Source organism: Eschrichtius robustus, chromosome 8, assembly GCF_028021215.1.
Source record: "Eschrichtius robustus isolate mEscRob2 chromosome 8, mEscRob2.pri, whole genome shotgun sequence".
Lineage (NCBI taxonomy): Eukaryota > Metazoa > Chordata > Mammalia > Artiodactyla > Eschrichtiidae > Eschrichtius > Eschrichtius robustus.
In genome coordinates, this window is record NC_090831.1 from 123711316 (window position 1) to 123723285 (window position 11970).

Genomic DNA, 11970 nt, shown 5'->3' on the forward strand with positions numbered 1-11970 from the left:
TTAACCCACTGTACAGCGAGTGAAGGCTCAAGGGACGCACGTTTTACACATTTTAAACGTAGCCTTGTCCCAGAAGACTGATGGCACTCCCTTCCTCACTCGCTCTCCTGGTGCGGACCTCCTCGGGGGCCCTCTGCCCACCCTGACTCCCCCAGCCCTGAGCCTGGAGAGCTGCGGCTCCGGCTCCGTTCTGGCCAGGGTCCAGCCAGAGTGGAGCCTCACTCAGCTCCTGGCCCCGCCTCAGCCCGCCTGGCCAAGGTCATCTATTCCTGGAAGACAGAGGTGCTTTCCTACCTGCTCCTCAACCCTTGGCCACTCTACTGCTCCCCTGGGCGCTCCTGGAACCTCCTGGGAATGCCTCCCAAATCACTTCTGGATTTTTTAAAAATATAGAGTGAGGAGAGGAGAGTAGTTAAATTTTTGGGGGGGAGGAAAAATGAGTGATAGGATAGAATCAGAGGGAGGTTGTTTTTTTCTTTTATTGTTTTGTAACTTGGTATTGTGTGAATGTATTACCTATTTAAAACTAAAGTTAAAATAGAATTGTACATAAAATTAAATCAGACGCCCAGTGGGACTTATAGAGTTACTATATAATCATGGAGCAAGGCTGTGTGCTTTGGAATGAGAACTCACTTGGCACTTAGGATCAGCCTGTGCAGTTCAGGACTTCATCATTTGTAGTTTCAGAAATTACTAGTCTGTCTCTTCAGCTAGACCCAAAAGCAGACCCTGTGTCTCTTCCCTCTGCTGCCAGGATGCAGTGAGGAGGGCGTTAAAAAGCGTTCGTTTGACCTGCAGGTTTTTGGACGCTCCGTCGGGCTGGGGCTGGAACGAAGGAGGTGGACTTCTCCGAGAATGCGGGCTTGGTGGTGGCACATCCGTCTCCGGCCGGCTGCCCTCCCTGCTTGGCGGGGAGATCTGGGACCTGAGATCGTGGGATCTGGCCCTCCCACCGCCCGGCTCTTCTCGGATAGGAACGGCCAAGAGAGGAAAGGCAGGTGGTTTGGGGAAACTACGCTTGCCCCCTCCCCAGCTCAGCCGCCCCCGCTCGCCCGGGAGCCGTACCTGCAAAGCCAGCGCGCCTGCTGTAGCTACCGCCTGGACCCCGAGAACCCGGTGTGGATCTAGAACCTGCGCTGTCCCGGCGGCCACACAGAGCCGGTGGTGCTGCGGGTCATCCGCAGCTGCCAGGGCAGCACCTGCCCGGGTGGGTGTGGGCAGGGCTCTGGGGGGGGCGGGGTCTGGGATGGGGCGGGTCCAGGTCGGGGGAGGGGCCGGGTCTGGGATTGGGGGAAGAGTGCTGGGGTCCCCTGGGGCCTGGAGTGGGCTGGGGCGGGCGTGACCCAACAGCCCCTCGCCGGATTCTTCTTCCCTGAGTCCTTCCACTCCACTCCATTCCCCTTCTTAGCATTCTTGTTGATTTCTTCTCCAATCATACCTAAGCCTGGGTGTTTGGAGTCAGGCATACCTGGTTCAAATCCCAGCTCATCTGTTGCCTTCCTTGCTGAGTCTCCATGACCTCATCTTTACAACCGGGCTGACAATCTGCACAGGCTTGTTAGGAGGACTTGGTGAGAGCCTGCGCGTGAAGTGCCTTATTCTTGTTAAATACCTGGTCTATGACAACCCAAGGCCACACTGTGTGGCAGGTGAGAGAGAAAGAGATGGAAGGACGCTGACACTGCCCAGGGATTTCTGGGTCATATGGGAGTTCTAATTTTAGTTTTTTAAGGAACCTCCTTACTGTTCTCCATGGTGGCTGTATCAATTTACATTCCCACCAACAGTGCAAGAGGGTTCCCTTTTCTCCACACCCTCTCCAGCATTTATTGTTTGTAGATTTTTTGATGATGGCCATTCTGACCTGTGTGAGGTGAAACCTCATTGTAGTTTTGATTTGCGTTTCTCTAATGATTAGTGATGTTGAGCATCCTTTCATGTGTTTGTTGGCAATCTGTATATCTTCTTTGGAGAAATGTCTATTTAGGTCTTCTGCCCATTTTTGGATTGGGTTGTTTGTCTTTTTGATATTGAGCTGCATGAGCTTCTTGTATATTTTGGAGATTAATCCTTTGTCAGTTGCTTCATTTGCAAATATTTTCTCCCATTCTGAGGGTTGTCTTTTCATCTTGTTTATGGTTTCCTTTGCTGTGCAGAAGTGGGACAACACTTTTCTGATAGTCATTTCCTTACTTTCTGTAGTTTTACCCCTATGTATACATAATGGGAGGGCCACAAGGAAACTTTCTGGAGTACTGGAAATTTTTTATATTTGATCTGGGTGTTGACTACATGGTACACATGTAAAAATACATTGAGTTGTACACTTAAGGTTTCTGCACTTTACTGTCCATTATTTGTATTATTATTATACATATTACATCCATATATATTACAAGTGAAACAACACATTGTTGCTATTACTTTATATAATTTTACAACTTTTAAAGAAGATGAGAGAAGAATGGAGAGTAAATATATGTATTTAGAGTTTGGTTTTCTCTCTTCTATCTTTTCCCCTTTATATTCACCTTCTACTCTGCAATAACTAAAGTGCAATTTGCCCACACCAGTCACCAGCTACAAACTTACTTCCAGCCCTTAAAGGCAGCACACAATGCCATCCACATCCATCCCTCGTGTCTCTCCAGCGTCATTTCCCACCACTTCCTGTCTTACACACCTTCCCTACACACACTGTTTGCTCACCTCCCTGGCTTCGCTGAGGCTGTTTCTCATGCCCAATTGCTCTTCCTAGCAACACTCCTCTTCTCCTCCCGTTTTAGTTGGCTCAGGTTGCCATAACAAAATACCATAGACCAGGTGACTTAAACAACAGAAATTTATTTTCTCACTGTTCTGGAGGCCGGAAGTCCAAGATCAAGGTGCCAGTATGGTCAGGTTCTGGTGAGAACTTTCTTCCTGGCTTACAGACAGCTGCCTTCTCTCTGTGTCCTTACATGGCAGAGAGAGAGGGCAAGCTCTCTGGTGTCTCGTCTTACAAGGACACTGGTCCCATCATGAGAGCCCCACCCTCATGATCTGATCTAAACCTAATTACCTCCCAAAGGCCCCACATCTAAACACCATCACATAGGGGTTAACACATGAATTTGGAGGGGACACCGTAGCACCTTCTTTACGTGGCTAACTCCTACCTCTTGTTTTAATTCAACGCAGGCAGCACTTCCTCAGGACATCCTTGACTGACTACCCCATATCGTCCCACCACCGCACTCTAAGGTGACAAAGTGTGCTTTAATAGAGTCTTGTGTTTACCTCTTTCGTTGCACTGTCTCTTCATTTTGTAGTTATGTTTATGGTCTGTTTCCCCAATAGACTATGAATTCCTTGGAGGCAAAGTTCCTGTTTGACTCACCTGCACATTCCCAAACCTTTGCACAGTGCCTGACAACATTACAGGCAACCAATGATGTTTTTGAATGAATGTTACAAAAAGTATTTACCTCCTTGATTAGATACAGTCTGGAATCTTCAAGGTTGACATTGGCCCTAAAAATGCGAGGGAATAGACGCAAGCACGAGCAATCTTAAAGCCCAATCAGAGTACTTTGCCCTTCCTATAGGGCCTGGGAGAGCGTCGTGGGTACGCTACCTAGTAACCATCGCCGGGGGAGGGAGGCGGGAAGGGCGGAGAGCTAGCTGCTTCGTCCAATCGGGACCCCGTATTCCCGGAGCAATAGCGGCTTTGGGAGCCGCTTACCGAGCCTGGACCGCGCTTCCCATGATGCCCCGCCGCCTCGGGCTAGGCTGCTGCCGTAAAGCGGCTCGCTCTGCGCGACGCAAGTACCGGCTGCGCGCCTCTCCTGGCTCCGCGAGCGCCACCGCCCTCTCTGACCAGGGACAGCCGGTTCCGGGCCGCGCGCCCTCCCCACCGGGGCGCCCTCCCTTCCGGGGGTCCCGGTCCCCAAGGTGATCGCGGCTACGGCATCCTCAGGCCAGGCCGCGGGGGAGGGGGCGGCCTGGAGGCCGTGGCGGGGTCAGCACGGGCCACCGAAAGCAGGGCCATGGAGCCCAGGGAGTCGGGGAAGGTAAGCCTGGAAGGGCCCTGGGGCCGCCCACTCTCCTCCCGTAGATCCCTGATCTGGGCGAGGCGGGCGGTACGGGCGGAGTCCTCGCAGATGAGCCAGCCTTGCAGGGAAGGACTCGCCCGCTCGCCCGCTTCTTCCTCTGCACTTGGGCGGCCGACCCCGGGCGAGTCCCGCGCAGCCTTCCGCTTCCTCCCCACGCGGCTGGCCTAGCAGCCCTCCGCCGAGCCGCCGCTCGGTTGACGCTGGGTGGGTGACCCGCTCAGTGTAGTAGTGCGAAAGTCCTTCCTATTTTCCCACACCACCACTGGCGTTTGGAAGAGGCCCAGCGTGTTTTAAGGCTTTGAGGCTGGATCGGACCCCACTGGGAGCCAGGCATAGGGATCACCGAGAGGCAGGATGAGGGCTTGGCCCTGCCTGGATCCCCCTTCCCAAGAAAGGGCTGAGAAGAAAAAGACAAGGCATCTGGCATATTTCTTGCCGATTTCTGTTTCTAGCTTATCTACTTCGTGGAGTTTCTGAGTATTGCTTAGAAGCATATTTCATAAACTTGCTTCAGGCTTTGGGGCAAGAGGCTGTGAATTGGAAGAAAAGGTGGGGGAAAGTGCTTGAAGGTAGAGTTAAGTGGGTTTGACAGGATTGCTAGAGCTCGGAGTCAGTGTTAGCAAAGACGAGCGTGGTCGCAGGCACTTGATTCGGAGACATTGGCAGCCTTTGGGGACCGAGATCTTTCTGGATATTATTTGATACCAGTTCTTGAGGATTGTTTCTTCTTTGGCACAAAGGGAATCTACTCAACAAACGTTTTCGAGTGCGTACTGAGTCCTTTAAAAAAAATTGCTCATTTAATAAACATTTGTGATCGGTGATTTAAGTTGATGGAGATGCTGGAAGTGCAAGGATAAATATGAAATGACTACTTTCCTCCAGGAGCTTTCCTGCAGTTTTCACTTCAATAACACGGCCAAGCCTGGAAGGGTTGTCCAACAGACAAAAGACAGAAAGGATAGTGAGGTTATTTTGATGCTGTACTTTTTCCTGGAAAGACTGGGAAGGACTCTGAATTACAAAAGAAGTTACTCCTTGCTTAATCATCTCTTCCGTACTCCATCCTCTCCACAAGCTACAGTGATGCATTTTCCAGATGAAACAACCTATAAACAGTCCAAGACAATAAGGCTCAACAGAACCTAACCAGAGAAAGACTGAAGGTGAACTGCATGCCAGCCTCATCCTAAGCACTTTAGGGGATACCAAAAGAGTAAAGGAAATGGCTCACACCCTCAGGTAATACCCTGAGGTTTAGTTTAGACTGAACCTGAATTTGGACAGAGGGGGAGCAAAATGCAGTAGAAGAAAGGCTATAAACAATTGGCACTGAAAATTGGAATTAGTGATTTGAGGTTGATTTCAAGGTATTCTGTTCAGTTGTAGGCTTTCTTAGCCTTTGGTGTGAGAAGAGTGAAATACAAATATTTTGGGAGGTGGAGGAGAAATTTTATGTCCTTTTCAGGCCCAACCGCTAATTGAAAACACGGGGGACTGGAAATTTCACCCTTGATTCTAATCGTGATTGTAAGGTGTCTCAAAAGGACACCCTTCCCAGGTACATCAGTTTTTTAACCTAGGGAATGAGCATGTTATCCAAAGATGAAATAAAGTAATTGCAAAACAAACTAGCAGTGTAAGAGGTATTGCAGATGAGTGACAATAACTAAGGCCTGGGTGGAATAGCTGTGCTATTCTAAAGTTCCATTCTGAATATCACTTTTTTCTCTCAAAGCTGGAAGACTGGGGGGTCCACCTGAGGTAGTAGCTTGGTGTATTATTAGAATCTTCCTTTGATGCTATTTTGTGATATGTATTAACTAAAAGCAGTCTTAGCCTATTGGATTAAGTGTGGGGTGTCTTGCTTGCCATTGGCAGAATAATGGATAGAGGACAAAGACCTTTCCCCGTCACTCTAACCCATTACCCTGTTTTATTTTCTTCCCAGCCCTGTCACTATATAAAATTCTCACATTTCTTTGTTTGCTGACTTGACTCTCTGCGCTATCCCCAGCTAGACTAGTGGATCAGTATCTGGCCTGTAATAGGTTCTCAGTATTTTCTGAATGAAAGACTCAAAATAGCATCTCTACAGGAGCCCTTTTGCTATAGGTGTGGGTGCTGTGAAGAACACTGCAGTCTGACACCTCATGTGCCCTCTGGGAGACTATTGTTGTTGCTGCCAAAAAGGAGTATTTACTGTGTATGTATTTATTGCCTCAACGTCTCTGGTTCCTAGCCACCACTGGCACCCCACCCCCCCTTAGAAGTGATCGTTCCCTTCTCGTTTGCCTCTTGACCCAGTTTTATTATTGCACCTGTATTACAGTTGTCTGTCACCTCCTGATGGGTTTTTCTCCTTGACAAATAGAGATAGTGTCTTTTATATCTTAGCATCTCCAAGCACACAGAAACAAATAGAATATGTTGAATGAAAAAATGAATTAAATGCCTATGAAACATTTTCTGTATAATGTGGTGGTGGGGAAAGGGGTGATGATGGTGAAGGCGGTTATAAAATAAGATGATCAGCATAGGCTTTCTGTGGACCAGGCACCATGAGGGGTATAAAGACTTCCTTGCTCAGGGGAAGTAGAAGTGCTTGGGCTAGGTGGGCAGGAAGTCCCTTGCGAGAAAGAGATGGAATGTGAGTAGGAACTTGATGAGTGAGTGGGAGGAAGTGGGCAGAGTCAGGGAATGTAAAGATTGGGTATGAAGAGGGAGGAAAGGTACAAGATGTGTTGAGTGGCTGCAGTTTAATTTTTTATTTTTTTAATTTTTGGCTGCGTCGGGTGTTAGTTGCAGCACACGGGGTATCTTCATTGAGGCATGCGGGATCTTTTGTTGCAGTGCGCTGGCTTCTCTCTAGTTGTGGCGTGAGGGTTTTCTCTCTCTGGTTTTCGCGTGGGCTCTGGTTTTCGGCACACGGGCTCTCTGGTTGAGTTGCGCCAGCTCAGTAGTTGTGGCATGCTATCTTAGTTGCCCCTTGGCATGTGGAATCTTAATGTGCCGACCAGGGATCGAACCCGCGTCCCCTGCATTGGAAGGCGGATTCTTTACCACTGGACCACTAGGGAAGTCCCCGAGTGATTGCAATTATACTAATCTGGCTGTAGTAGAGATTCCAGGTGGGGCGATACCTAGAGCTGAGGTTAGGAAGGTAAGTTAGGTTCAGATCCAGGGGACTTGTTGCTGGGCTGAGAACTTGGAGCTCTACCTTATAGACAGTGGGAATCAGTAAAATAGAACATCCAGAGATATTCCTTGCTTTCTATGTAGGTAAGAAGTTCCTCTTAGTCAAGCAGATTTGTGTTTTCTTTACATTGCAGTCATCTGAAGGCTCTTGCCATAATACTGGTTAAAAGAGAGGTGCAAGGGTTAGTGTAGTTACTCGTTGGGAAGACAGTTCATTATCTAAACATTCAGCCCTGGCCATACTCTTCATCCTTGTGGCACTCATAAAGTGATGGGTCTGTTGGCTTTCATTATGCCCACCTGTTCCCTCAGGAAGACAGGGTGGGTGGGAATGAACAGGGAACCCTGCTTGCCCTTGGTCACAAACTCTAACCTGCCCTGATCGGAACAGCTTGCCCTGTAGTCCTGGTGTGCTGTCATCCTCCTAGGATCTGCCTTCAGTATAATCTCGAGGGTTTTCTTCCCCCCTCCCCACACTGGCTCTCCTTAGGCCATATGCTGCGTGTACCTCTTTCCTGTCCACTCGCCTGCTCTTAGTGGAACCCATCCTGCAGCAGGTTTTTGGAATTATAATCACATTTTGCTTTGAAAGACACTCGGAGAACAAATGGTTATTTAAAAGACACATTGGCATACAATTGGCACATACACATTGGCAGTACAATTCCATGTTTGTTTTTAAGACTGTTCATTCATACATATTCATAGACAAAAGACTGGAAGGTTACATACCACATGTCAATAGTAGTTGTTTTTCAGTAAGGAGATTGTGGGTGATCTTAAAACATCTTTTCTGCTTATTGTCTAAATTTTCTGCAGTAAACATATATTGACTCATGAGAAAAATACTCAACTTATTTTAAAATATACAAATCAATAGTGACTGATAGGAATTATCTGTATTGTTTTTCTCAAGAAGTTTCTATGTTGAAGTTAAAGTAGATATTTCATGTGCTTTAAGTTTGAGTATAGAGTTACAGGCGATTTTAAACAAATGTACTAGAACTTGTTACAAATGGAAATGACTGTGTCCCCTTCAGAGTTGTCACTTTGGAAGGACTTATACTTACTCCAAGAATGCTATTTCCCAAGATGTTTTTCTTTGGGGTTCGGGGATTTACTTTTTGTTGATAGTTTTATTTTATTTTTTTATTTCTCTGACTAGCTGATAAATGTTGGTGGTATGAAATTTAAAAGGGTAAACAGCAACAGATTGACTGTTTTCTGATTATTTCTTTTATAACTGCTTTTCTCATGGCTGCAATATCTTACCTCTCTGAGGCTATTGTTGATTGTTTTGTTTTTTAAAGGTATGTTTCTCCATGCCCCACGTCCATTTCCTCAGTTCCTCCTCCCCCTCGCCGCCTCCTATCTGTTTTGATCTCTATCAGACCTGTTAGAGCCTTTCCTCAGATGTCTGGTAGTCCAGTTGTTTGCTGACGCTTAACAGTGGAAAACCAGAATTCTAACTGGAAGCTCTGAGCACGTGGAAGGGAGGGACTTGCCAACTTGGAGCCTGTGTAGGGGATCTGGGCAGGCATTTGTTCCGAACAGCTTCCCCCAAATTCTTATTATTTTAACCTCACTGTGTTCACTCCCAGGCCAGAGGTTCCTGGGGCTGCCAGATCCTGAGTCTTCTGAGGATTTAGCAATGTAAGTTGGGTTGTTTCTCCGTTTGCCCACTGCTGGGTGAGGGTACGATTTTCTTGGATCTGCTCAGTTATTACTTTTTCATCTGCTTTTCAGTTAACAAAATTGTATTGTTATTGACCCCTTGTTGTGTTGTCCATCCTAGAGGGTGTTTTTTTTTAACAATTTTAAAAAACATTTATTTATTCATTTATTTATTGGCTGCATCGGGTCTTAGTTGCGGCACGCAGGATCTTTCGCTGTGGTGTGTGGGCTCTTCGTTGCAGTGCGTGGTTGTGGTGCGCGGGCTCAGTAGTTGCAGCGCACGGGCTTAGTTGCTGCACGGCATGTGGGATCTTAGCTCCCCGACCAGGGATCGAACCGGCGTCCCCTGCATCGCAAGACGGATTCTCAACCAGTGGACCACCAGGGAAGTCCTTAGAGGGTGTTTTGTTTGGAGTTTTTTAAAAAAAAAAAACTGCCACCTTAATCCAGAACTCCCCGAAACATTTTCTGAATTTCCTTGCCCGTTTTTGGTGAAACAGAGGTCCTTTATAAGCCCCCATGGAATATAGTTCTCAGCTCTAAAGCTTTGCCTGTCTTGATAATTGACCACATTCACAGACATAGTTCTCAGTGACGGTTGACTATTTCCAGAAGTCAGATGCATCTTCCTAAGTGAAGATTTACCACGTTGAAGATTTTGCAAAAGAAGTGCTGTTGGTTGTTGCTGACGCACTGGCTGAGAAGTAATGGATCCCGTGGGCAGGCTGGTGAGGAGCATGCAGGGAGAGGAGTGTGAGTCCGGAGCTGGCCTTCGTTATGACACTTCGGTTCCAGTGTGGGGCTGTTCCTAGAAGAACGGGTCTCATTCCCACTGTGACTTGCACGCAGGGGGTGAGCGTGATGTGGCGTAGGTCTTGTATGTAGATGGATAATGCCCCCTCCCCCAGTCTGATCTGTTCCCGGAGTAGGGGTGTCCTCAGGTGGTTGTGAGCTCAGGTGTGGGAGACTAAGGAGGAAGTTGGCGCTTAGCTGGTGTCATTTTTCCTTGCAGGCTCCTGTGACGTTTGATGACATCACGGTGTATTTGCTTCAGGAGGAGTGGATGCTGCTGAGTCAGCAACAGGAGGAGATCTGTGGTTCTGACGAGCTGGTGGCACCACTGGGTATGGGCTCCTGTTCACTCCCCCACTGCCTGCATCTAGGTCACCATTCCCAACCATGTCTGACTATGACATACTTGAGAATTTTCTGGAATCCGACCATTTTTTTCCAGGCATCTTTATACTATTTATCCACTCAGTCCCATATCTGACTTAACTGCACACGGATTCACACATCACCCTTTCTCTTTTCCACTTAAATTAGCCAAGAGAAGTGGGGAAATTGGGCATGTCCAGGCTGGACCTGGATGCTTCAGAATATCCCAGCGTGCCAGAAGGGAAGCCCCACCTGTGGACTGTGGCACTGCAGGGTGGATTTTGTTTCAGTGCCCAGAGGACATTGGAGGTGGTGGGTGGTGGTGGAACGAGCATCAGATCTGCAGCCTGGAAATCTGGTCTCAGTCCCAGCTCTGCCACATGGTACTGACCAAGCCCATTAGCCTTTTCAGGCCTTGGTTTCTTTCTTCACAGGCTTGTCATAGAGGTTCAATGAAATAAAACAACTTGAAACTTGGTGCCCATGTAGGTAGTTTTCATCTCTTCTATTTTCTGAATGTCCTTTCTCTGCTTCTATGGGTAGACTTCCTAGACCATGGACAGACAGGATTGTATTTCATCGTGTGTACATGCATGTGTACTCTTTTCTGATTTCAATTTGATGACCATCCGCCATGCCTTTCTTTGCTTCTCTTCATCTTGACCCCTGAGGGTTCTGGGGGCAACAGTCTCAGCTCTCTGTGGATGGAGGGGTTGTGCTCTTACTGTCTACTAAAAATGGTTTGAAAACCGATGATTCTTTTAAACCAGAAGTTACAGAGTAGCAGCTGTGGGCCAGATTTGGCCTACACCTTTTTTTTTTTCTTTCTTTCATCTCTTTTCTTTGGCTTCTTTAAAATATTTAAATAAGTTGTCAATATTTTGCCATGGGGGGGGTTTCACATAGAAATATGATTTCTGGCTTCTGTTGGAAACTGGGATGGTCTGGCCATGCTGACCCTGTATTCAGCTGGCGGCCCCTCCTGGACGTGAGTAGCTACCCCACACCCGGGTTCAAATCCACAGCCTCCCACCCCTGCCTGGTTTCCTCAGATCGTTGTCTGGTCCCGCTCAGCATTTGAGTTTGAGCCTCTGTTCTGAACCAATAGTTTTCATACCTTTTTAGCCTGTGTGACCTGGATCCGACCTCATAGTGCTTCTCTCTGTTCCTGACTCAGGACCAACTATTGCCAACCCAGAGCTGTTCTATAAATTTGAGCGAGGGCCAGAGCCGTGGCTAGCCAATGTCCAGGGCCAGAGGAATCTCTTGAGCCTCCACCGAGGTGAGTGCGGACCTGCCCCCGGGAGGAGGGGTCCTTAGCTGGAGGGAGGGAGCAGGAAGCTGGGTCCCAAGGCTCCAGTCTCATCCTCTGCCTCTCCCTGTTCCCCACCAATTACACACGAATGCTGTTCTTCCCCCAGCTGTCACCCCGTCTAAGATATACGCACCTCCCCCGATGGCGTTCTCCAAACTCTCATCTCCCTTTATTTTATTTCTACCTGAGAGTAGATGTTTATGTATAATTATATATTCTAAGTTCCACGAAGGCATGACTTGGTCTTACTTACTACTGTAGTCCCAAGAACAATGCCTGGCACGGAGTTGCGTAGTAGACAATCATGGAATGAATGGGTGAATAAACAGATGGCTGCTAAATCCTAGGGATTGATGTTTGCTTTCCTCCTTTGATAAGCATGTCCTGTTCAGGGATTGGCTTGCCCAGAGCCAGGCCAGATGGCCTCTGTCATTGCGTAAGATGACCGCGTTAACCCAGCCCCTTCTACAGGAGAAAAGGGAGGTGGAACAAGTTCCCCCATGAATCGAATTGCGGAAGTTTGCTCTC

The 11970-nt window shown here is 47.8% G+C and overlaps 1 protein-coding gene across 13 annotated transcripts in view; it reads left to right on the forward strand.

Annotated features, from left to right (window-relative positions):
* Positions 1-927: 927 nt before the first annotated feature.
* ZNF862 (zinc finger protein 862) overlaps positions 928-11970 on the forward strand; it is a 35418-nt gene continuing 24375 nt past the window's right edge. Inside the window, exons 1-7 of one of the 13 annotated variants that reach the window (XM_068549651.1) lie at positions 928-1210; positions 1447-1574; positions 3184-3246; positions 8897-8948; positions 9582-9821; positions 9982-10093; positions 11305-11409. In XM_068549651.1, coding sequence (XP_068405752.1) covers positions 9747-9821; positions 9982-10093; positions 11305-11409 — 292 coding nt within the window. In that variant the 5' untranslated portion in view covers positions 928-1210; positions 1447-1574; positions 3184-3246; positions 8897-8948; positions 9582-9746. Of the gene's footprint in view, positions 1211-1446; positions 1575-3183; positions 3247-3641; positions 4056-8896; positions 8949-9581; positions 9822-9981; positions 10094-11304; positions 11410-11970 lie in introns of those variants that run through there. The other 12 variants (XM_068549649.1, XM_068549655.1, XM_068549654.1 and 9 more) reach the window with 12 other exon arrangements.